General features: G+C 32.2%; 1 protein-coding gene across 2 annotated transcripts; it reads left to right on the top strand.

Moving 5' to 3' along the window:
- Nucleotides 1–204: 204 nt before the first annotated feature.
- Taz (tafazzin, phospholipid-lysophospholipid transacylase) lies at nt 205–26,286 on the top strand. Of its 2 annotated transcripts, XM_088233612.1 has the most exons (6): nt 205–398; nt 12,765–12,788; nt 16,387–16,512; nt 22,748–22,896; nt 24,875–25,149; nt 25,785–26,286. In XM_088233612.1, the coding sequence occupies exons 1-6, from the start codon at nt 284–286 to the stop codon at nt 25,927–25,929; spliced, it is 834 nt and encodes a 277-aa protein (XP_088089738.1). In that variant the 5' UTR covers nt 205–283; the 3' UTR covers nt 25,930–26,286. The 2 variants fall into 2 exon arrangements, with proteins under 2 accessions (XP_088089738.1, XP_088089739.1); XM_088233613.1 differs by lacking the exon at nt 12,765–12,788.
- The last annotated feature ends 885 nt before the right edge of the window (nt 26,287–27,171 follow it).

The following is a 27,171-nucleotide window of genomic DNA, read 5'->3' as shown; positions in this document are numbered from 1 at the left end:
CTCTACTAAAGTGATTCGAGCGTATTGCGATATCTACCTGTATAGTTTAATAATATATTATGTACAATTCGTATGCACATGAATGTTGATATTGTGATATAATAATTCTGAATATTTGAAATAAAGCGGGAAACCCGCTGTCAGTTACGCAGTTCATAGGCCAGTGCAACGAAGTTATTTGCACACTGTTTTATTTTCCAATATGTCGTCGTTCGCGCTAGTTGTCGGAAGTGTCAAATAATAAATATGTTGTGGTTTTTATAAATTAAAGTGTGCCTTAAAAATGGTTTACAACATAGACTGGATTATTCCCAAGCTTCGAAAACCAGGGAAGTTATGGAATTGTGCCAGTTCTCTCACCATCGCTTTTGTAGGGATGATAACAAAAGTATTTTCAGGTTAGAATTTCCGTATACTTTGTATTATTTTTATATTTACGTAATACTAATATATCGAAGATTGATCGCCACGCATATTTAATTAATAAGTATGCCGAATATTAAACGTTCTTCAATCAATATTGTTTAGAATATTCAACGGGTTGAAGTTTATTTATGAAGTGAGATCTCAAGTTTCAATACAATTAAGTGCAATTGGTTGTAACTCAATTGACTCGGTCTGTCATACAAAATGTACTTTGAATGAAGTCCAGAATAAACTTCCGTCTTTTGTGTCTGAAATACATTCTAACTACATAATAATATAATATTGATCAATTATGTATAAATGTTTGCTATGTTTCAGTTATGGATGTAGGTAGTTAATTTTTTCCTATTGTTTCCTCACGTGTAGCTCTCCTTAATAAGAATCACATACTTAATCATCTGTAAAAGTGTGTCACGTGAAATATTAATCTTATCATTTAAATTTGGGTTTATCATTCCTACTTCAAAAAATCGTTAATCAATTTATGTTCAAGTATATTGTCAACACTATGTTAGAAAGTACTGAATCAACTACATTTTACCTTTGTTTTATAGGTATTTAAATTAGCAAATATGTATAAATTACAACATCATCGCCATTCCCCTTTCCGCACCTAATGGTGCATAGCGAACTGCATTGGTCCACCAATCGCGGCGTATCTTTATCGTTTTTGTTAAACAAAGGTAAGATGATCAGTCTTACGCTTCAGATACCAGTCCGGAAACATTATTTCACATCTATCCTGCCAGGAATTGAACCTATGACCTCAAAAATAGAAGGCAAACACGCAAACCACTTCACGACGGGGCAGACTTATCTCCACTCGATTCCTTATTCAGGATTTTTACCTGAAAGCAACCATCGAGTCAGAACCACCCAGGATTCTGGTTCTATTTGACACGCAGAACTGTATTTTTCATCCATTTGGACATAGAATTTTATTATAGCCATACAATTTAGTCTTCCAATATTAACTGTGCAATAAAATTTTACCAACCAGACATTTTGATATTTTTGTTATGATTAATTGAAATTATTAAACATTTAAAAAAGTCAACAATGTTTGAGTATGTCCAAATGCTTGCAGACTGGCTGGATTTCTCCCTAGGGAGTTATTCATATTTAAATTTATTTCAACAGAGAGATTTCCCATATTCCCTTCTCAAAAATGTTTTCCCTCTCTGTTGAAATAATTTTTAAAAAGTCTCCATTCTTTTTACTCTCGTTTTCACAATAAATATAATTTTTGGAGATTTTTACAACTAACTCCAATACACAACAACAGAGTTTCCCAAACTATGTTCCGCAGAACACCAGTGTTCCGCAGAGCCTAATTTAGTGTTCCTCAAAAATTTGGAGTGATTCTATTCGCTGCAACATACTTAAAAATCTACTTCATATTGAAAGGCGACTGATGGTCAATCTCTACTCATGTTTACGTATACCCACATAACTTGAAAACTAACTCTTTTGCAATATTTTCCGAAAACAGGTAAGGGTGATTCCTGGAATCGGAATCCATTTTCCGTGACAATTAAACCGGTATGCTGAAGCACATGTGATTATGTAAATCTAATTGATTCAATCAGTGACTCTGATTTTAAACTAAAATACAAAGATCAGCTATTAAATGACTTCTGGGTGAATTTGTCAGAAGAGTACCCCCCCATGTGGTAAAATAAATTATCATTTTTTTGCTTCCGTTTTCTGCAGCTTATTTATGGAAAACGGGATTTTCTAATTATGCTATAAAGTCGAAGTGCAGAAACAGGCTCAACGCCACAACAAAAATAAGAATTTATCATCATTGCCTTTCCGCACCGAATTATGCATAGGGCACTCTATTGGTACACAAATCGCAGTGTATCTTGATCATTTTTGTTACATGAATGTAAGATGATCAGTCTTACACTTCAGATGCCAGTCCAGGGCCAATGAAATATTCTAGTGTAAAAACTCCTGTTTCATAAAATATTTCATGTCAACCATTTCAGGAATCGAACCTGAGACCTTTACCGTGGTAGGCAAATGCGCTGACCACTATACCACTAGAAAAACTATAAGAATTAAATAATATGACAATACGAATATAAGTATTCAACTCACCAATATTGTGCCTGGTATCTAAAAGATTTGGGATTCAAGAACTCAAAATCATGAGTCTTTAACGAAGGGTATCTATGATATTTTTTGCACAAGTATCGCTGTCTCGGCCGGTTTCATCATGCACTGAGTTTTGGTTTTGATTTGCGATGCGAAACTAGGAGTAAATTATAAGAGTGTAGTATGTGAGTTTTCTGAAACCTGGGCATTCCGACCTATAATTTTCCACTGTTATTGAGACTCATAGCCTGTTGTAATACAAAAAATTATAAATTTTGTTAATGTTAATTTCTCAGAGTTAACTATGTAACTTTGACCTCTTTTCAATCAACAATAGACAATCGATTATTTATTTATTACACACATGTAAGTACTTTATTATTATCCAACACCTAATACATACCTTAATGAACATTTCAGCAAAAAACCTGTTTCTCTATCAATACAAAATATGATGGTTTTGCATTCTTTGGTATAAATTTTACTGCATTTCAGATAAGATAATTATGCTCACTTAAGTCAGTACATTATTTCATTAGTAGTCTAATTCAAGATGACACAATACAGTGTCCTATGCACCATTATTCTAAATGTTGCTAATTTAGTTAATTACTAAATGATTATTTAATGTTTTTTTTATATTTGCCTAATATAAGTACGTGTTGTTTTTTGCAGTCCAGTCGGTAAAATATTTTGTGGTAAAACATAACATAACACAAAATTAACTTGTGTTATGATAATATATTGTTTGCGATCTAGCAACATTACGCGGCCACTTCACGCATGGGCGCAAGTGGGATGTCGTTCAGGGGGGAAGTTGGAAAATTTTTGGACGCAGTGCGATTTATGTAAATTTGGTTCTACGCGCCTTCTGGTACATTATAATTCTATGTAATAGGTACACTAAAATGTGTATTATTTGTACAGAAAACGAGTACTTAAAATTATTTTAGGATTTTAAATGATAAGAAAAGTCCATAATAAAAATATTTTTGATTTGTAAGTTCAGTTTTAATATTACCTATATACAAAAAGTATCCATTATGTATGCACTGTGTTGTCATCTAAATGAGAATTGCATAATTATATTTGACCTTTGCCCCTTTTATAAAATTACCCGTAACTGTGTGGTAACTATAGAGTAAAGTTTATTTTAAGGTATGTACATGGAGATTTGAATAATAATGAGACATTTCACCTTGGATTTAAGTTAACCGTTGACAGTTGGTTTTGGATGACTGACCACGTAAATTTTGCTACTCTACATTTACTTATTTGGTAATCGATTCAAAACATAAATAACGCTTAATATAAACAATAAAATATAATATTTATATAAAATACAAGCTGATCCGCTATTTAAAAATCCGCTATCCGCTGAATTACCACAATCTCTACTCTTCAAATTGTTTGTGTTTTTTCTTTCTTTTCAATTCTTAATTGTTATTCGTAGTGGTCAGCGCGTTTGCCTACCATGCAAGAGGTCTCGGGTTTGATTCCCGACATTATTGACATTAAATATTTATTTATTAATGAACCAGGTTGCGGTCCCGTGTTAGTATTGCGAACTCACAAGAGTGATCCGAGGTGCAAATCCCACTCCGCCAAAACTCGATTTCAATTTTTCCTACACAAGTCATTTACTTTTTAGGAAATGGTCTGAAAATTTTAATATTTGAGTAAATAATAAGAACTCGAGTATTTCTCATTTTAAAAGAGTGTTTTTACACTAGAACATTTCACAGTTCCTGGACTGGCACCTGAAGCGTAAGACTGATCATCTTACCTTCATGTAACAAAAATTATCAAGTAACGCTGCGATTGGTGTACCAATGCAGTGTCCTATGAACATCTCACTCTACCAGGAATCAGCCCTGAAATCTCCATATAAACAGTTAGGCTGGTATTCCGAACGCATTTATAGCGCATACAGTCGAACTTGGTTATTACGAGGAAGATGGGACCGATTGAATTTGCTCGTTATAAACGTTACTCGTTATACCAGAGAAAGGTTTTTTTAGACAATCCCTATTGCACATTGCCACTACGTAAATACATATGTGTACATATAATTTAAACAGATTTTTTTTTTTTAAATGTTAAGGAAAATTATAATAAATGCTTACAAACATACCTATCACATGAAGACATAATGTACGTATCTGTTACATTTACACTGATTGTCGTAATTAAAAATAAATACACAATTATTAAAATCTATTTAAACACACACATTTTTATGTCAATCCTCTTTTTTCATAAAATTTTAATTAATGCTTGCTTCACTGATTTTTCTCCCATGGCTCTGAAATTTCCCCTCAAAGCACTCAACCCATTAAACAACTCTTGGGTTGTCTCAGTGCTCTGTGCAAAAAACTTTTTTGTATTCGTGATATTCTTTTCAAATGCAGACAAATAAACATCCTTATTTTTCCACAATGTTGACACTGTGGATGAAGATAGAGAAAACTTTGTACACACTTCCACATTTTTCGCGCCACATTCAATTTCCGTTCCAACCCCATAAAAACCCCCGAAACAAGCGTGCCATTCATAAACTACAAAAGCAGCTATAAATTGTAACAATGTGCCGAACCGGCACTTACTAAGTTCACAAAGCTTGGATTTTTTAAAATCATGTGTGTTCATTTTTCAATATTGTCGGCGAAAAATCCAATTAGGTACTTAGACACTTACATAGCTATCATAAACATAATCCGATCCCAACGCCCGGTGGTATTTATCCTTTACGTAAGCCGACCATTTGAATTTTATTACTTAGGTTCTTATTTTGAGAATTATGTTTTTAACAATTAAAGATTTTTTGTGTAATTTTTGACAATATTTTTGTTCGGTATGTCCAAGAAGTAGCTCATTATAACAGTGATTAATTGTATGGAAAAAACCATGAACTAAAATGTCAACTAATGTTTCTTCATTACATCCGAGATCTCGCTATTTCCGTGATCGTTATAACCGAGTTCGACTGTATTTAGTACGCTATACCACGCTATAGATGCGTTCGGATTACCAGCCCTGGTGTCATTCCCATTAGAATATGTTGCTTTTGTGTTGTTACTAAGATGTTACTCTACTATTTAAAAATAATCTTTTTTTATTTAAATACACGTCAGGCTGACGCAAAAAGAGCATTGATTGGTAAAGTCTATTTTAAATCAATACTAAACATTTTATTGATTGCGTTTAAGAACAATGTTTCCTTATCAATATGTACTTACACTGGATCACTGAACTTGTAACATTTCTTTATCTTAATAGAAAATGATAAATCTGTACTTTGAATAATAAATTATCATAAGCCATTGGCCATTGGACATGTCAATTTAAGTACAGCGGGTGGTCAAATTTTTAACCACCACGGGCGACCTGCTTTTGAAATTTTTGACGGGGGTCTGTTAACACTGAAAGTAGTCATTTAAACCCAAAAATACCAATACTAATTCATTATCAAGTTATTTTTAAGATGTTCTTTGATGACATTGCATTGTATTGAAACATGACATTGCATGTTTTCAGCAAGCTTATCATAATTTGGTTCATAGCTACTTATAGCTATTCGCAAACATATTGCCAAATGGTCATGTGTCAAACGATTTTTTTTTAAATTACAAATACGCCGCATATCTTCACATAGTAAATTCCAAAAATTGCTTTGTCAAGAAGTTTGTGATTTAAAAAATATATCGCATTTAAATTTAAGTATTTCGTTTTCAATCCACATCTATTGGTCCAAATCCAATAATTCTTTTAATTTTATTAATATTTCTTCTTTTTGCGTTTTTGTAAATTGAACATCAAAAAAATTATACTGTATTTTATGAAACCGAACAAATCAAACGAGACACAGTCGACGCTTTGGCCACCCATGAACTACAAGTTAATGTGTCGGATATTATACTCCATAAAACTTTTAACACCACTTTACTCATCACTTTGCTAAATAAAAAGTTTTTCATTGGGTATAAGTGAAATTAGAGACAATGAAGACTTCCAATCACAGTATAACGAGATCCCGTTATACCAGGATCCCGCATGATTTTCTGATCCCGCTCGGAATGAGATTGCATGTGCGGGATCGGCCCATCAATGTTCAGCATCGATTTCATACAATCTATTTATTATTTTTAAAATGTAGGACTATCTGTATGAATTATTAGGGGGCTGCTTGGGGAAGCATTAAAAATTTACATTTAATGCCTTAAAATGCCACGAGCGTTGAGCTTAAAGAGCTTTCTCTGCTGCCGGCTATTTAGGCTTTAGTAAACATAGCAGTTTGACAGATGACACAATAGACATGCTTTGTTTTTTCCAAATATGGTTAGTAATTATTAGCTTTGTCTTTAGTTAGTAAGATTTGATTAAGTTTTATTTTTTATAAAAAAGTAATAAATGAAAATACTTTATTTTTGCTGTCAACTATCATATCTTTTAACACCAAAAAATATATATATAATATATATTTTTTTGTGTTTTTTAAATATATATATTTTAAAATTTGGATTTTAGACCGAGGCGTTCTTTACAATTTTCTTAACAATTTTACATCCATCGATAAGGTGGTTGATAGGTTTCCTCATTAAGGTTTAAAAAAAAAAACAGATAATTTTTTATAATCATTGTACAATAAGTCCACGTATTATTCACTACACATTGTCACATACATACAATACTCACACACCCATACACATATACACACACCCTCACACCCTTTATATATACTCATCCTCACTAACATGTACAATAATAAAACTGATACACTAAAACAAGTACTTAGCATAAATATTATTGTGTTTTAATAATAGTTATCCTCATACTGTAATTGAGACACATAATATATAAATATTTCTACCATCATATTGAAACCATTGTATACAATCAATAATGTGTTGAATTACAGCTTTACTAGTTCCTATACCTCTAGTTATTATTTCAATGTCTGAAACACTAAATACAAATTATTTAAGCTCTGCACTGAAACGCGCAGGATACCACATTACTGGATTGAAAATCTTTGATCCTGCAAAAACCGTGATCGCAAATAACCTGCGGGATTGGAAGCCCTAGAGACAGTAGAGTTTCCAATAATGACCCTGCAAATCTATATTCAGTAGTCATGCGCGTAATCAATTAAGATATTCTAATAATGTTTAAATTATGTCCATAACCATTAGCAGTGTGCCTAACCGATTGTGCATCACTGCAATATTGTTATCTGTTTGAATAGATTTTTGGGTTCTTTTTGTAACTCAACCAAATTAAAGTCCCGTCCGAATATAAAACTCAATTAATGGTGGTCATTTTTCTCCTTTATGCTTAATTCTGAAAGTATTATGCATCATCGATATATTGAAGAAATATGAATTGTAAACCAACCTCAAATAATTCATTCAGGACAAAATCTTATGCACTATTCTATTCAACTGATCAAGAAACCATACAAATATTAGTCAGAATTCTCCCGTTAAAGGGGCAATACCCTTGCTGAATGTGGCTTCCTATGCAGAATACAAATGATTTTCTTTTGTATGTATGGACAGATTATCATTATTTTATTTCCTTAGATGTATTTCAGATGATTTTTGGTTTGTATATACAATCTTAACTCGTTCACGGTCAGTTTTTTATCATAGAATCCTCTCATATGAATACACACTTTAAGGGTACAAATTATGTCAGCAGTTATAAAAATATTGATAAAAAAATATTAAAAAATGGAATATAAATTTTTTGAAACTGTAAAATAAAAACTAAGAAAAAGTGCATGTTAGTAAAGAAATTAAAACAATAATATTTTAAAATAAGCAAAAAATTCTTATGATAACGGTGTTAATATTTTTTTAGTGCGTCGTCGGATATGTTTTCTAGAACGGCTTAAAATATGCATATTTCGAATTACCCGAAAACGAGATGTTTCGCACCCTGTAGGACAAACAGCACGTATGACGTTTTGGCGCCAAACTTGTACGCAACGTTTATTAGAAAGTCATGACGCGTGACATCAAAATGACGTGATGCCATCTGCGGACTGTTTTGTATGTGCTCATGTTTAAACCCGAAAATTATAAATGAAAAGTTGTTTTGAATACATTGATAGTTATATCATTAGAATTGTAAAAATCCGCTCTAAATATATCGAGGGTATACTGACAGAATACATTAAGTCAATAGTCTTTATATATTTTTAATATTTTTTAATATAATTGCAAGATGTTGATTTAAAATTGTATGCCCATGAAATACAGGAGAAGGGTCGACCAGTATTTTTTAATGTATTTATTTGACTAACATGCTGGGACACTTTCATTTATTTATTTATTTATTAACGGACTTAGTCCATTCAAATAATGGCAAACACGTATCCTTATAATACAGGCACAATTGAAATAAAAACTTTTGTTGAGATACAATATCTCCTACTATTATTCCTATTATTAGTGGTAGGGGTCAGTGCTATGCGAGCTCCTGACGTGATTGCGACCTGTGAAGATCTCCCAACATATAATTACCTCAGTTTTATGTAGACTATGACTGTCGTTTAATATTGTTATGAAGTTTATCCATAATCCAGCCATATTGTGTTTTCTCCACTGCAAGAACTATAATCACAGAGTTATATAGATCTGTTATCTACCAAACCACAGGACAGTGACATTTCTCGCTGAATTTACTGTATCAGTTTCTGTATCCAGTAAACAAAAACATGTTTTATTTCATTTAAATTTAAATACAGACTCCATGAACTCGGCAATAATCATTCCCACTTATCGGATATATTTAATGTAGGGTATTTTTCCTATAGAACAATTCTTTTGAACTTTTTCAAAGATGGTAGTAGAATTTACAAATTACAACAGGGATGGAGAATACCTTAACTAAGGGAATATGGAAGTCCAGGCATTTACAGGGCCTATGACCTGTCATTGGCTGGTTCAAGTGACCACTTTACACACTGTGCAACACTCACCATTTTGCCCATGTTTGAACATCCATATTTCTTCAATTCTTCCATTTGTTGATTTTAGTGAAGTTAAAGTGCTGAAACCTTTATTGTTGTGAAGAGATTCATCTGACTAAATTATTTCACATACTAAGCAACGCCTGAAAACAATTTTTCAATTTTTAGTAGAATTATTATATGAAACAGTAACTTTGTGATTTTCTTGTTATATTAATAGTTCAAAATATTGATATTTTATACTTGGTGGTATAAAATACTAATATTTTATTATTTAATTTGATTATTACATTTATTTTAAATTGTTTTGAACTTCTACTGAATGTGTTATATTATTTAGTTTCTAAATCTTGGGTAAAAAGAAATGTCTGTTTTTTTTTTTTAATTTGAACAAAAATCTGCATTCAATTTTAATTAGGTAGTATGAATGTATTATTATTTTCTGTTTTTTCTTTTATATCCTATAAGTTTTTTTTTTCTCATGTACTCGTATATTCAAAATTATATAAATTTTAATAAATAAATAACCATAACAGTGTAAGTCACTCTTCAAGCCCAAGTCTCTTTTTTGGAGAGTTACAGTTATAACATTTACTAGATGTATAAAAGTAGAATTGTATAGAATTTAAAAAAAACATGTCCCGTTTACGAAATATATTGAATAATAAAAAAAATGAATCAAATATGTTCATATTATTAATTTTGTTAAGGGCAATTTCGCCTTATATGTTAATAATTTTTTTTTATTAAATAACAAGTCAATTTGTTGCAACTGAGAAGGAAAACATTTTTGAGAAGGGATATGGAAATCTAGGCATTTCTAGGACTAATGACCTGTCATTGGCTGGTTTAAGTGGCCACTTTACACGGTGAAACATTCACCATTTTGCCTATGTTTTAACATCCACATTTCCTCAACTCTTCCATCTGTTGACTTCTGTTAAGGAAATGAGCTGAAACCTTCATCATGCAGGCGAGATTCATCCTACTGAACCGATTCACCTACTAGGCAATGCCTGAAAACAATTTTTAATTGCAACAAATTTAGATCTAAACAACTCACTAGGGAAGAAATCCTGCCTGTCTACAAACATTTGTACTCAAATCATATCCATACTCAAATCATTGTTAATTAAACTAACTGGTATAAGAAGTATGAAAATTGGAAAATTGTTTTCAGGCGTTGCCTAGTAGGTGAATTAGTTCAGCTGGATGAATCTCACCCACATGATGATGGTGTCAGCTCTTTTACTTCACAGAAATCAACAGATGGAAGAATTGAGAAAATGTGCGTGTTTGAACATGGGCAGAATGGTGAATGTTACGCAGTGTGTAAAGTGGCCACTTAAACCAGCCAATGACAGGTCATAAGGCCTGTAACGCCTAGACTTCCATATTCTCAAAAATGTTTTCCTTCTCTTTTGCAACAAATTTAGATCTGAATATCTCTCTAGGGAGGAAATACAGCCTGTCTACAAACATTTAAACTCACTCAAAACATTTTTGATTAAAATAACAACACTCGTTATTTATTTTATTACCGACCGGTTTCTACGCTACTACGCGCTCCTTTATCAATGTATAATTTACTGGAGTGTTTTTATTTTTATTATTTAATGAATGACCACAAAGTAAGTGATTTATGAATTATTGCAACTACATTATAACTATTTATTTGTATTTATGCTTTATTAATTTAATAACTGTGATCAAGGGAAAAATGAGTAGGAATAATTTTATTAAAATGTAATCAACTAAATCGATACCTGAATAAACCTTTGTTGAGTGAACACTGCTTCAATGGATTTAATAGACAAATTATTGATTATGTAATAAATTATGTTGCATTGTCTTAGGACCTTGAAGTGCTTCCTTATTATGAGCAAACATTCTAGGCCAAGGATTCTAAAAATGTGGTTACCACAAAAAATATAAATACTTACCTAAACAATATTAAATTATGTTCCTGACTTTAAAAAAATCATAGGTATGTACTTTTAAATATACCAAAATTGAATGTTCAAGAAAATTAATTAAGGTAATCCAATTAAAGTTATAATATTAAGCAACTCAGATTAAATCTGAGTTGCAAATTTAATCAGATTGGTTTGTTTCCATAATTTCAGCCACTTTTTTCCCTTGAAAGAACGAGTGTTGGTGATAATATGAACCTATTGATATCGCCACTACAATAAACCAGAACCAATTAAAGCATACACCTAACATAGTTTTTTATTACCATAGGTGCAAATGTCTCCTTTTCTTAAATTAATAATTATATCATCATCATTCTCTTTCCGCACCTAATGGTGCATAGGGCACTGCATTGGTACTCCAATTGCAGCGTATCTTGATAATTTTTTATTACACGGAGGTAAGATGATCAGTCTTACACTTCAGGTACCAGTCCAGGGACTATGAAATATTCTGATGTGAAAACACCCTTTTAAATAAATATTTCATTTCAACCATGTCGGGAATCGAACCCGAGACCTCTTGCATAGTAGGCAAATGCGCTGACCATAACACGACGAGGCCGACAAATCAATTATTACAACCTTACTTAAGTTAAGTTAAAAAACTTCAAAGTTAAATAATTGTTATGTTTTTATCGAAATAGTCAAAATGGGTTGTATTATCTTACTTTTTTCATGCAATGCGTTTTTTCCACTTTGACAAAAACAACGATCCTTTTTCTCCCTGCCCCTCTATCCCAGTTTGGCCTGGGTAAGGCCTCCTTTACGAAAGGGCCAGGATCTTCTGTCCTAGGTTGTCACAATGGGGACATTTCATGCCGGCAACTCCTTCTCAATATTATACCACCATGTTACTTGGGGTCTGCCTCTACCTCTATGTTCAGTTAGGATGTTGAGTGCTCTTCTTACTGAATAATCCTCACCATACCATCTCATCCTGCTTTCTTTCAGATTTTCATTTCAGCTATCGGTGCCACTTTGAATGACCCTCTGACATACTCACTGCGGATTCTGTCTATGCTTGTTACAGCACCTGCCCGGCGCAACATTTTCATTTAAATTATTTAGCTTTAAACATTTTTTAAACTTAACTTGGCCATAACAGTTTTTAACCGCTCGTATAACATTAAGTGAAAGATTTTTATATTTTTAATGTCTTCTATGAGTGTATAACATTGCTCTTAAATTTTTGTTTTTTTTCTTCTGATTGCATTTTAATTTATTTTAACATTTTCAAGTAATGTGTTTGAATAATGAAATCTTTTTTTTTCCTAATTGCACAGGAACCTCGATGTTTCCATATCCCGGTATGATTTTTTGTGAATATTTTCTATACTCACATACATAAATGTTAGTTGCTTAGTATTAATTCTGCTTGTTTTAGGTATGTGCATTGTTTTATTATCTAATAGATATACAACTCAAAGATTAGGACAGTTGTTTGCTTACTAACCTATCCCTAAACATCAGTTTCCCTTTTTTTTGTTTGTTTGTTTACCCATGGGATTAAAACTGTTAATTATTTTTCCATGCTTTCAAAAAGATACAATAATATCAAATGGAAGCGCCATTCAGGTCTACGATGTATGAAAGAAGAGCCATTTGTTTATGAATGTTGATAAATCGAAAGTGATGGTTTTTGAAAGGGATGAAAGTATGACTAAATATGAGATCACTATGATAAGAGATATTCTGAATCAGGTTGAAGAATTTCTGTATCTGGGAACTATTTGTACTCGGGATGGAAAGATATTAAAGGAGAGTGAGTGCCGGTAACAGATTGAAGCGTGCACTGAAATCTACCTTGGCAAACAAATTTTTGTCGCAGGAGGCAAAATTACCAGATCACAATGGAGTTCTGCTGTTGACCCTCATGTATGGGAGCAAAGTATGGAATTTGAAAAACAAAGTTGAAAGTAGGCTGAAAGCTGTCAAAATGCGATCTCTCAAATGTTGTAAATCTATGTATTATGTATGACGCACAGGTGTCGAAATCTGTGCGTTGCGTAAGGTTGAGACATAATCGACAAAATCAAGAAAGGAGTGTATGTTGGTTTGGATATTTGGAGCGAATGGACGGCATGAGAAGGTGTATGAATGTAGAAGAAGCCAGGTTTATATGCAAAGACAGAGTGACGTGGCATTATATCCTCTCTGCCTACCTCCACGGGGAAACAGAAAGATGGTTTGTTTGCCTTTGAGGTATATGAAAATGCAAATTTTTCATCCCCTGATTTCAAGTGTATACATTGAATTCAGTAATGGCTTTTGCAGGTGGAACTATTTGCCTTTTTGTTTTTCTAATCAAATTGTTTTGCATTGTTTGTGTAATGTGATTAGGTTCCCTTAGCTTAATATAATTAATTTTTAATGCGAATTATTACATAATTCTCCTAACACTCGATAATTAATTTATTTTCTCAGCCTTAAACCTAACATTTTTTAAAGCTTTTCTTTGGTCCATAAATTGTATTCTTTGTATATTTAAGTACTAAAAAGATTTATGTTATTACTAAATATATTTAAAATATTTTTTTAATAGGCTTTCATATCAACTTTGTTAAATTTGTGTATCAACAATTTGTATTATGAATAAAGGTTAAGCATGAAATTTATTTTAGAAAATTTGTAAAATTGAAAATCCGTAGTATTGTACAATCGTTTGCCTAGTAGAGGTTCTGTTTTACTTTGTCTGTCTTCATAGTGTAGTGGTATAAACTTTGCACCAGTATTCACGTGTTCAATTAATAGCCGGCAAGATCTTTTCTTAAATGTAATTTTTTTTACATTAAGAATTTGTAAACTTATTAGTAATTTAGATTTTATTAATTTTTACTGTACATTGCATGTTAATCTTCAATTAAAATAGTTTTCTTAGTTATATCTATCAGAAATCTTCTTTGTTAATCACAATAATTACTTCAATGTCGTTTTTTCTAACTCTTGGTCTTCTGTATTGTGATTCACTTTAAAAAAAATGTATTTTTAAACATTAAAATATTTTTTATTTGTCTTTTAATCACTACCCATAAGTTGATTACTAATTTAAATTAATATTTTACCAGTATCCCATTCTCAATGAGGAAGTTCAGTGCTACATGAAATTGGATATAAAAAATGTTTTTGTCATTAAATTGTACGGCATAGTTTCTTGAAAATGTATGAAAAAACAATAAAAACGAACTTCTTTGAACAACGTCACTAGTTCTTCCGAACCAACCAGTGATAAATTGTTGTGATAGATTTCCGGTTTATGGGAAGTCAATTCTCCATTAGCAGAACTCGCCGAAGAGTAACAGATAAATAGGAGTCACATGCAAAGTAATTTCAAAATTACAAAATCTTGTTACATAAGATACCTAAAAATATATTTTTTAAATTTTTGGCTTAGTTTGATAGTCCATTGACAAATAAATTTTTTTTTAAACCACTAAACTTCCTCATTGTACGAAAAAAAAATATTTTCGTATTAAGTTTATGGGCAAAAAATTGTACCTAGCATTATTGTGTCAAAAAATTCTGCATTCATTAAAGCTTGTATTACATGGGTTAGAAAATGTCCTGTATTACAAGATCTTGTGCCAAGTCTTTGACCGTTCTATTGCTGTTAAATACCGGGCAGTTTGAACTTGGAATTGCATGTGAGCATGCCCAGTACGTAAATGTTTTCGGAGCCATGACAGATAACGGAAAATTTGGCAGTGGACAAAATGAGCTATCTTGTGACAATGGGACTGCTGACAACTAACAATACATTTTACTGCGATCTACACCCAACACCAGGTTTCTAAAATGACATGGATCGTGAACCTTACTGGAAATCAGTGTAGTTAAAGAAAAGCGAGCGTGTAGTGATAGAGTGCAGTGAAACAAATTAGACCGAGTATAAATAAAGTGACACAAATAACAACAATAAGTGTTGACAGTATCCCTAACGTGGGACGTGCGTGCACATTTTTTATCCACCCACAAATTTTAGTTAGTATTTTTACCAAAATTTGTTGAAAAATACTTTAATTTTTCTGAATTCGATCATAGATTTCACACAATTTGTATATTATGTACTGTATTGTGAACACAATATTATAAACAAACAAACCATCATGCGGTTTCACCGTAGGGGTAGGCAGAGAGAATAGAACCATATCATTCTGTCTTCGCATACATACATCTTTTCATGTTCGTCTTCAAGTAATTGTTGAATTTGGTCATGACATGTCTTTCTTGGTCCTCCTTGTTTTCTGCATCCATCAACATTCGGATCGTAAATCCTTTTAGCTGTCCATTCGCTCCAAATATCCCAACCAACGCGGCTCTCCTTTCCTGATTCTGTCGATAATGCTCGTCTCAGTCTCACGTAATGCACGTATCTTGACAATTGTACACCTGTCTTACATAATTTTACGGCACATTCACCTAAGAGATCGCATTTCGATAGCATTCAGCGTACTTTCATCCTCGCTTTTACAATTCCATACCTTACTTCCATGCGTAAGGGTCAGCACCGAGACTTCATTGTGAGCTGCTAATTTCGCCTCCGACAAATATTTATTTGCCAAGGTTGATTTTGTTGACACAATATTCGTTAAGTCAAATCTCGCACAAGATCTTGTATCGTTTTCTGACCCATGGAATACGAACCTAATAGATAATTATTTTCAATGTTTGATTTATGTGACTAATGATTTTATGTAAAATGTTTGTAAGTAGTGAATCGAGACATATCCAAGTTAGTTAAAATGGCTGATTGAAATCCAACTAAGCATAATCTTACTTTGTTTTATTTTAAGAAGAATCTTTAAAATATCTTAGACAGCCCTTGAAAAAACTTTTACCTCCACATTGTTACATATTTGAATGGCATTTTGTTTGTTTTATTTTAATTTGTTTTTAAAATGTTTCTAGGTTTCCTGAATAAAACGACTGTATACAATAGAGAAGTGATGGAACAAATGTTCCAGAGATCTCCGCAAACTCCCCTCATCACAATATCTAACCACTATTCCTGTTTTGACGATCCTGGTTTGTGGGGTAAGATTCTGATGGTATTTTTTATACTAAATAGTGCACTTCATTCAAATCTTTAATGAATTTGACTGATATGGACGTGTGAACATTTTAAAATAAAATATTCTAGTGTTGCTACTGTCACAAACTAAATTTGCATGTTTACTTGGCTCACCGGCAGTCACTAACACATTAACATCGGCTTATTAAACATTCAAATGCACTGTACTTACCTAGTTTCAAACTGGAATAATTTGATACCAAAACCACTATTTTTTAAGAATGAGCACCGCAGACAAAATGTGGTCTAGATTCTTTCAATTCAATCCAATTTATTTCACAATTGATATGTACATTACAAACTTAAATTTAAGGCGAATGTATTATAAAAATACAATATAATACACAAGAAAGACTCTTGTCTAAGTAGTAGGAGAATCCTGCTCCGGAAAACCCCTTCGGAAACATGGAACAGATCAACATCCAGAGCGATGTTGTTCAGCATAGCGGTAGCCCTTCCGACGGGCATAACCATCAACGAGTTTGTCCTGTATATTGGAATATAAAACAATCTGTGCTGATGCTGCCTTAGGTAATTTTATCAGGAACATTCAAACCAATGATTATCATAATCTCAGGATTATCGACTATACTGCGCAACAATCGATAAAAATGTATTGTCAAATAAACATTCCTTCTAATCTCTAAACTGATGTAGCCAAGCATACCCTGAAAGAACTAGGTTGGGTAGTGCCAAGGATAACACCCGCACTCTCTCATGTAGAGATATCTCAGAAACTTCTTTTGGATTTTCTCTATCATAAGATAGTACTTCAGTTCATGTGGCCCCCAAATCATGGAGCCGTTCTCAAGTCTACTTCGCACCGAGGAGTTGTAAAGAGTTCTCAGTACGTGGATATTTTTGAAAACCCTGGCAGTACGCAGAACTAATCCTAAGATATGGGCATACCAAAGAATGCTGTTTGTGCATAATGCAAAAAATAAAATTAAGAGGGCACTGCATTGGTAGAGTCTGATTTTTACCCGAGAGTAGCTATCAAATCGAAACCACTCTTCCAGGATTCTGGTTCTATTCCACACACAGCACTGAAGTCTTCATCCCCCTGATTGCAGACAGTTTATCTTATCCCCTTAATTTTTGCACTTGGCTCTCTGCATATTAAAAATAGTTCATTTTTCAAATTACTATAACATGAACAATAAAAAAATTTTCTCTTAGACAAAATATAAATAATGATTTAAAAATAATCTCTTGTTTCGGTAGTAATTTAAACCTTGGACTTCTTTTTGGATAACAAATAAAATCAGTGACCTGTATTGAAAAAATAATCTACTGAGTAGATAAGGCAATTTATTTGTAATTGATTTGATGCAGATTAATAGTTGTCACAGAAGATTATCAAAATAAGAATAATTTTCAATTAAAAGATATTAAAAACCATTAATATTAACTAATGGGGGTTTATATCATTAGCTGTACTTAATATTACATTCGAAAAAGAATGAACATTTTATTGATAAAAAATACTTTTAATCAACAGTTTTCTATCCTTATTGATTTCTGTGTAAAAATATTGTTTTTTATAATAAATATACTAATTTGAAGATTTATTAAATGTCACAAAACCAGTCCCGCTAATCAACTATGTGTATCAAAGTATCGGTAAAGACGTTCTAGGATTTATTCTTCTTCTTCTTCTTCCTCTTCGTTTAGATCTGTTGATCTGTTATAGCAGAAAGCTGCTACTCTTGGGATATTGAGATCCAACTGTCTCTCCATATTTTAGACGGTCTACCAGGAAGACGATGAGCATGTGGAATTTCTTTAGCTGCAATGTAAGGGATTCTGGAGTTGTCTCCAAAATCTTCTTCAGCCACAGGTTCGTCTTATTTCTTCATTGCTGATTCGGTCTCTAAGCGTTCTCCCTGCGATTGCAGATTCTTTGTCCTGGTCGGGTCGGCTCTTGTTTCTATCCTGTACGTCTCGATTGGCCTGACATTTAGGATTTCTTGGGTTAGGATTTATTGATGTTTATTAAAGCAAGAAAATAAATCTGTGAGTAAGACGACAAGGCCATATTATTTCGCACAGGATGTTAACTCTGAATAACGAAATCGGACGACTAATGCAGCACAACGCTCTAGAGTGCATCAACTTCATCCTTTGTTTAAATACAAGCAGAATGGTGAAAGTTTCACATTGTGTAAAATGGACACTTAAACCAACCAATTATAGGTCATAAGCTCTGTTAATGTCTAGCACTGGTGGCTCCTGACCAAAAACCTTGCCAGTGCATTTCTTTACATTTTGTCAATTTGTATTTATTTATTTATTTCGACAGCTTACGCCTTTAACAAAGTATAAAATAATAATACAAAACAGTTATTATGAAATACAAAACACATGTAAACAATTAAAGAAAATATAGATACATAAAATCAGCAGAAAATAACGAAATAACAAAGAAAAATTAAACAAGAAATTATAGTACAGGTATGCAGCAAATTGACAATAAATAAAGAGTTCAAATATAAAAAGTAGTGAAGTAACAGAGGCGATGTATCATAGTATAAACAGTAAAACAAGTATAACAGTTAGTATGTAGTAGAAGTACGTTTTTATAATTTCGAAAAGAAGTGATTAAATAGTAATGATTTTAATTTGTATAAAGATAAATGAAAAAAATCTTAAGTTTACATGTTTGTTTGCTAACATGTGGAGCCGTGGAATAAGTGAGTATTTAGCATAGTTTGAACTATGCAAATCAGCAGAAAAAGTAGTATTTTGTCTCATCCCACACTGTCTCATATAAAAATTCACACAATTTAGAAGTTCAGGTCTGTCAAGAACATTATTTAATTACTTAAAAAGCAGCACTAAATCTGAAATTTCCCTACTATCACTAATACATATTAATTTTAAATGCTTCATCAAACATTTATAGTTTAGCTCTTCAATTGGAATGTTCAATTGAATTGAAGTGAAAATCAAGTAAAAAGTGAAAGTTAAGTAAAAAGTGAAAATTAAGTAAAATAATATTATTACTATATGATAAGTCTGACATAGTAAATGAGCTATTTAAGGTAAATGATAATATGCCAGCCCGTGCATCAGAACCAGGAAAGCTAAATTTGCCATTGTTTTTGTTTGCGTGCTGTTCTATACACTCTAACATTATACGTAACTAAATCAACTGAATTCGTACTAATATTATGCCATTACGCATGTTCAAAGTGACGTTACATACGAACTTCATACTTCAAATCTGCGCATGCATTAGCAATGCCCTGAGTATTTTCTTCTCCCTCTAACGCACGATTCACGGATATGAAGCGTAGTCTATCTCGCTCAAGTCTCAGTGAAGGCAGATATGGTATTTTTCATGTAAATTCAGGGTAAAACATTGTGCAAAACAGAATATGCTCGGGAACAATTGCTCACGCATCTAGATGATAAAATCGTCTGCTAGAATCAATCTCGCTAGGTCTTTTGGCAATAGTATTAAATATTTTAAATTATGTTTATGAGTAAAACATTGCAACGAATCCCTGTTTTTTTGTACCTATAACATATTTTTCCTATCAGTTACTAATTTATTCATACATATTTTTACTTGAAAGCGCACTGCACTTATGCACATACTAAGGAACCGCCTCTGATGTCTAGACTTCCATAATCCCTTCTCAAAAATGTTTTCCCTCTCTGTTGCAACAATTTTAGATATAAATAAAATAAAGCTTTATTATTCATTGAATTAAAAATAGATGACAATTGTTTATTCCGTTTCTTGCATGAAAACCTTTTGTCTCGTCATGTTATTAACTGTCCAATGACATGGTTTTAAATAATTCATTTTATGAACATTAATATCTAATCAGGTGATGTTAAATAAGAGAGACCTAACTGACAGGCTATATTTAAGAACTTATAAGAATTTTACACCTTTATATTGTACTACTACTGCTATTATCGATACATGATTTTTTCTCTTTACTGTGTAACATGTTCTCTCATTATATTTGTGAAAAACTTTAACTAAATGTATCTACAATTTTTTATATTTTATATAACAACTGTTGTTTTTCCTAAATAAATAAAAATAAAATAAATAGGGGTAGGCGTAGAGAATGGAAAGCCACATGCGTCTATCCCGGCATACATTCTTTGCTTCTTATTTTTTATTACGTTTCCCTCTAACAATGATGACCAGACTTAAGATTTTGTTTTATCTGATAATGCCACGTCTTTCTTGCCCGTTCTCATCCTACGTTACAATCCATCCTTGCCATATACGAGGGCTGATCCCTATGCTCCACCCCTGACCCAGAAAAAATACTCACATGTTAAATCTGATTATTTTATTTTTCAACGTAGTCCTCTTGAAGGTTAATACATTTTTCCCATCGGTGCTCTAACATTTCGATTGCATTGGAAAAAAATGTTTTGTCAACAGTGTCAAATCACTCGTTTACAGCGGACATCACTTCGTCATTGCTTGAAAAAAAGTACCTGGTCAGAACCATGCGAAAGAACTGATAAAAGGGTACTCGCAAAGTTTTGCTTTTGACCTAATAAAGCTCAGCCGAAATCAAGTGAGGTTTATCACTAGAGCCCTTACAGGGCACTGCAGATTGAACATACACCTTGCTAGAATGAACCCTTTCCGAAACTTCTAGATGTAGGTTCATTCTATGTGAATGTGATACTTTACATCATAAAAGGAGCCTCATCCTCGGGGGACCACTGGTTAAACATGAGGATGTTAAAGAGCTCGCCCCCGACCTAATAGCAAGAGAATAAGAATATCACGTTGTGCACTGCCAGTCTAGCTTCTAGTGACATGTTTTTATCAGCAATTACTGTGCTTAGTTCATGCGCTGTTCGTGCGCCGTTCAATTAGTCATATCATAACCGTATTTGAAAACGGAAAACTAATGGTGATTGAATAAGTACATAATTCATCACAAGTGAAATGACTCTATTTTCTATTTTTTTTATTTCAAGTCAGTTGGTTCTTTCTTATTTAATTGTGTCATGAGTTACAACATCATTTGACAGTTCAACAAAGTTATTCATAAATCTATTTGAATTATTAATTGAGTTACTTATTACTTCGAAGAACTCCACTCTTATGAATAATATACCAAATTAAACACGCTCATTGTTGTATATTTGTACATTTGGAGTTTTGTTGTATTGTAAAATCGAAATGACTCTTTAATTTTGATATAGAAATGTAAAAACTATCATAGTAAATTCTGTTTTTTTTATAAATATTATTACATGATCATGATCATTATCCATTACCTTATCCACATGTAATGGTGCATAGGGCACTGCATTGCCACATAAAGGTGATATGATCAGTCCTCCGCTTCGGGTGGCAGTCCAGGGAGAGTAAAATATTGCATTGGAAAATGATGTTTCAAACCAGTGTTTCTTGTCTACTATGCCAGGAATTCAACCCAGGACTAGAGCTTCCAATCCCCTACGGTATATCAGTATGAATTTTCGATTAATTGTTTTGAAAGAATTTTGGATTAATTATCTTTATCAGAGTCTAATTATTACTAAATATATTGATATGAAAATCATTTATAAATCAATACGTACAGCGAATTGATTTATGGACATTTATTTCATTCACATGATACTTTTCTTTCTTCTTTTTTATAATATGATTAATTTGAAAAAGAAAATCGAGTGGGGATAAATCGGCCTCGTAGTGTAGCGGTCGGTGTGTTCAATCTTTCGCCTAACGTGCTTGAGGTCCCCGGTTCTATTTCCGGCAGGATAGACATGAAATAGTTGTTTGAAAGGTGGTTTGACACTACAATATTTCGCTGGTACTCGAAGAGTAAGACTGATCACCTCAATTTCATGTAACAGAACATCAAGGTACTCTGCATTTGGTGTTCTAATTTAGTACCCAATGCACACCTTTTATTTTATTGGTTAGTTGGAAGAAATTACTATTCGGCAACAATTCTGGAATTCAAACTCAACCGGATTGTGGCCCCTTCGCTGGTGCCGTGGAACCAAGAATCAAGGATCAGAGGTCCGAGGTTCGAACCCGCTCTAACGATACCCGATTCCTATTTTATAAAAGTGAGTTATTTACAACTCGTTGAAAATGGCCCCCAAAATTAAAATATTTGGGTAAATCATAATGATAATTTCAATCCAGTATTTGTTTGCAAAAGTTTATCAACTCTAACAATTTATTTTATTTTTCAGGAGCTCTTTCTCTTCGATATCTATGCTCGCGGCGGCGTCTGCGATGGTCCCTGGCAGCTCATGACATTTGCTTTACGAATGTGGTCCATTCCATCTTCTTTACCCTTGGAAAGTGTATTCCTGTAGTCAGAGGAACGGGAGTTTATCAGGTGATAATTACTAATCTTAAACAGCTGCAACAACGTTAATCAATCATTTTATGTATTTTTATCAAAGGTGTATAAATGAAATATTTGCAATATAGACAAACGAAAAATATTTTTAAAACACTGCATATGGCGTCTGAAGCAGTTTTAATAAATTATTATTACTGAAATCTAAAAAATTGTTCAATGAAAATTTTTTTTTAATTAAATTTTATTTTCCATAACGCTTTAGTAGAAACATAAAATGCGGTAAGGGACAAAGTGTTTCTGTATTTAAATATCTTGTTCAAGAGAGGGAAACAAATGTAGAAAATAAATCATATTTCTTGTTTCGGTTCATTTATTATAAGTGAAACACTTTATGTAACAGAGATGAAAAATATTTTTTGAGAAGGGGACTTTTTATTTTCTTTATTTTTATTTTCTTATATTGAGGAAACATACAGTACAAATTACATAGTTTTATAGTACATACGATTAGACTTAACTTTAATGGACCAGTGAAGTTTCCATATTAGGTATATTATCATTATATCTAATCTTAATTCTATGATCCAAGGTTATCAATTAACTATTTTTATTTTTTAAGTGCAAAAAATAAATAAAAAAAACCTAAATGAAAGAAGTTTAAAAATAAAAAAGTTATTTTGAAAAGTTTGTATAACTACTATTAACGTATTTACATAAATGGAAATAATATAAAAGTAATTAAAAGATAAGAATTAAACAAATAAGAATAAATAAAACATACTCAAATGCAAAAATATAAACATTCTCAAAGGGAAAAACATATATATAAATATACATATTTTAAGGGATTCAAAAAAGAAACGATGAGAAGATACTTTAAAAGAAATAAAAATCAATAAATTAAAGTTAATTTAAAAAACACCTTCAAAAATACTTAGACATTAATAAGAAATCAATATATTATTTTTTAGAAGCAATTCTAAAAGTAATTAAAAGTAGTTTAAAAGTTTAAAAACATGTCAAGTGTAGCTGAGAAAAAATAAAGAATAAGAAGTATATCAAGTTATCTTTAAAATTTAAAAAAGGAATATTAAGAGAAGATTTTAAACCAAAGGTAGTTTATAAAATTCAATTAAGTCAATATTAGCCGTAATAAAAATTTTAGTTAAGAAATTTTATTTAAAATATAGAAGTCTCAAAGCCGTCATTGGATTGTTTGAGTGATCACTTTATATGCTGTATCATTCACATTTCCTCCTAAGTTTAAATTACCATATTTGTTCAATTCCTCCGTCTTTAAGAAATATGTTTATTTATTTATTTTCCTTACGCTCTCTCAAATAATTTACGCACTCACAGTATTTCGAATCTATCCCCTACAGTATTTCAGATTTATTGCTTTCTCTATTTGGAAAATTATTGTCTGGCGTTGCCCTAGTGTGTGAAATAATTCAATCAGATGAATCTCTTCACCGCAATAAAAGTTTTCAACACGTTTTGCTCAAATGTTTGCAGACAAAAGACTGAATTTCACCCCCTAGGGAGTCATTAAGATTGACAAATTACAACAGGGACGGAAAACATTTTAGAGAAAGGAATGTGGAAGTCTAGGCATTTACAGGGCTTATGACCTGTCATTGGCTTATTCAAGTGGCCACTTTACACCCTGTTTCACATTCACCATTTTTCCTTGCATCTGTTGATTTCAGCTCTTTAACTTCACAATCAACAGACGGAAGAATTGAAGAAACTTGGAAATTCAAACATAGACAAAGTAGTGAATGTTACACAGTGTGTAAAGTGGCCTCTTAAACCAGGCAATGACAGGTCATACGCCCTGTAAATGCCTAGACTTCCATATTTCCTTCTCTGAAATGTTTTCCATCTCTGTGAACATTATTTCTTTAAATGTTATTTTTTTGTGGTACTTTAGAGGTGCTTTGTTGACAAGGTTAGTGCAAGATGTTTTTTTTAATTAATTCTTAATGCTACTTTGTTATTCTCCTCTCAGCCAGCGATAGACTTTTGCATAGAGCAAATGGACCGCGGCTCGTGGCTGCACATCTTCCCCGAGGGTCGGGTTAACATGGCCAAGGAGGAGATGAGACTCAAGTGGGGAGTTGGCAGGATAGTGTACGAGTCTGCCAGGGTCCCCATCGTGATACCCATCTGGCACGAGGGCATGGACACCATACTGCCCAACACCGAGCCCTATATTCCAAGGATCGGAAAGAAAGTCATTCTTAACTATGGAAATCCGATCAACGTAGAAGATATGGTTCAAAAGTATGTTTTCTTGTACACTAGCTATGAGGTATATCCAGAAAGTAAGTTCCGTTTGTAGGATTTGATGCTTGAGAAAAGCATGGGAGCTTCTACCCAGCTGGAGGTTGACAGAAGAAAACGATGTTGTTATTTATTTATTTTATAAACAAACAGTATGTACACAAATATTGCAAATTTCTTTGTATATTAGTGTAAGACACTCATGCACACACCAAAAAATTGTTTACACTTAATACAATAATTTTAATTATGTTCAATATAATAAATGTAAAAGAAACAAAATGAAAAATATGTATATAATAATAAAGTTAAATATCTGCTTCTCTCAAAATTGCTATAATTTTTGACCTAAATTTACATACATTGTCACAAAAAATATCAGTCTCGGTAAATATATTGTTATATTGGTCGCATATTCTAGGTATTGTAGATTGTTTAAAATAGTTTGTTGAAGCGTTTTCTGTGTTGTGTTTTTTTGTTAATATATTTAATGTCGCTTGTTAAATTTTAGAATGAAATAAGATTGATGCCGTTTAATAATTTAGTTTACGTAGCTGCCATCAAGATAGGTTTAAGAGAAATGTAACATTTTTTTTGATTTGTAACCTGTATCTATTTGTATTTCGTTATTTCAGATTAAAAATGAACAATGCTTCGCCAGAAGAAGCCAGAAAAGCAATTACAGATTTACTTCAGGAGAAACTCCACCGCCTGAGGGATGAAACTCTCAAACTACTTGAAAAACCTCTCGAAGATTCTGGAAGTGAAAAGGAGTTATAACCTCACTTCATACTAATAATTATATTTATAGTTCCATAAATTTCTCCTTGTATGTTTACCCACATATGGTGATCAATTTGGCCAAGCTTGTTTTAGGTAAATCTCTTTCTTGAACTATAAATCCACCCTCCTATTCATTTGAGTATTGTCAAATGCGCTTAGTTACGGGTGGCTAAGTTACAATTTTATTTTTTTTAATAATTACTCGTTGATTTGAAAAAAAAAAAAAAATCCATCAATTATAAAACTATTCATAATATTGACAAGTCAAACTTAATGTGTATTGTAGAATTTAACTTGGTATTTGGGATTATTAATGAGAGTAAAAACAAATAAATTGAGGTTTAGAGAAAACCATTTGGACTTTTTTATTTACGCTGTTTTACATTTGTCATTTTATGCCCAATTACCATTTAATGAAAAATATCCATCAAAAATGCAAAAATATTATTTCCAGAATTTTCTTTTTGATTGAGCTAGATAGTATTAAATAGTATTAGGTCCGAGGGCACAACTTGTCTTTTAAATATGTAATAAATTATTTTTAAATTCAGTCAGTTTGAAAAACCAAATTAATTTTCCCAATAGTTTGGATACAATTGGTTTGTAAATGAAAGAATCCTTTGTTGCTATGTTGAGTTAACAATAGAAAATGATTTATCTAATCATCGTTTTTATATATCGGCAAAATAGGTTAAAAGAGTGATGTCATTCTATTATTTTATTTTTTTGTTGAACAAATATTCAAATGGACTTTGGCAGTTAGTAGAGATCATTAAGAGAATACGAGGTCTGACTTTTCTTCATACAAATGTATTTTCTTCCTGGATTATGGCACTTGAGCGATGATTATTTTACACACTATTGCGTGTTCGAATTGTATTTTTTGTTTTTTATAAATTGTCTTTTATAGGCGCTAGAAACATCCAAAAATGAAAGCGCCTAGTTTTACCTGCCGTCTTCGGACGTACGGTAAACAAACTTGATTAAAAAATTTTAACAAAGCAAAACATGCCAACACAAAAAAAATCTTTAAAAAAATCAAGATCGTTTCAGTTTTGGAGTGCGTAAAATGAGACTATGTGACTTCGATTTTGTCAATTTTAGCTACGCATAATCAGTCCGACGTGCAGTTGTCCTTTCGGGGAGGCATCTGCGAGAGGGTGACTCTGTTTATATATAAATATTCATCAAATCGCTCATCCACCGCATATCCTCTTCAGAGAGAGTTTGCAACTCGTA

Source organism: Micrasema longulum, unplaced genomic scaffold (assembly GCF_059751315.1).
Source record: "Micrasema longulum isolate JH-2025_06_02 unplaced genomic scaffold, ASM5975131v1 h1tg001133l, whole genome shotgun sequence".
Classification (NCBI taxonomy): domain Eukaryota; kingdom Metazoa; phylum Arthropoda; class Insecta; order Trichoptera; family Brachycentridae; genus Micrasema; species Micrasema longulum.
This window is presented reverse-complemented; position numbering and strand designations above follow the sequence as displayed.

Excerpts from the sequence above, each read along its gene's own strand:
- Taz (XM_088233612.1), top strand. The coding sequence starts at position 284 with ATGGTTTACAACATAGACTGGATTATTCCCAAGCTTCGAAAACCAGGG. Across the intron at positions 16,513-22,747 it reads TGACGATCCTGGTTTGTGGG|GAGCTCTTTCTCTTCGATAT; the intron begins GTAAGATTCTGA and ends TTTATTTTTCAG. Across the intron at positions 22,897-24,874 it reads GAGGAACGGGAGTTTATCAG|CCAGCGATAGACTTTTGCAT; the intron begins GTGATAATTACT and ends TTCTCCTCTCAG.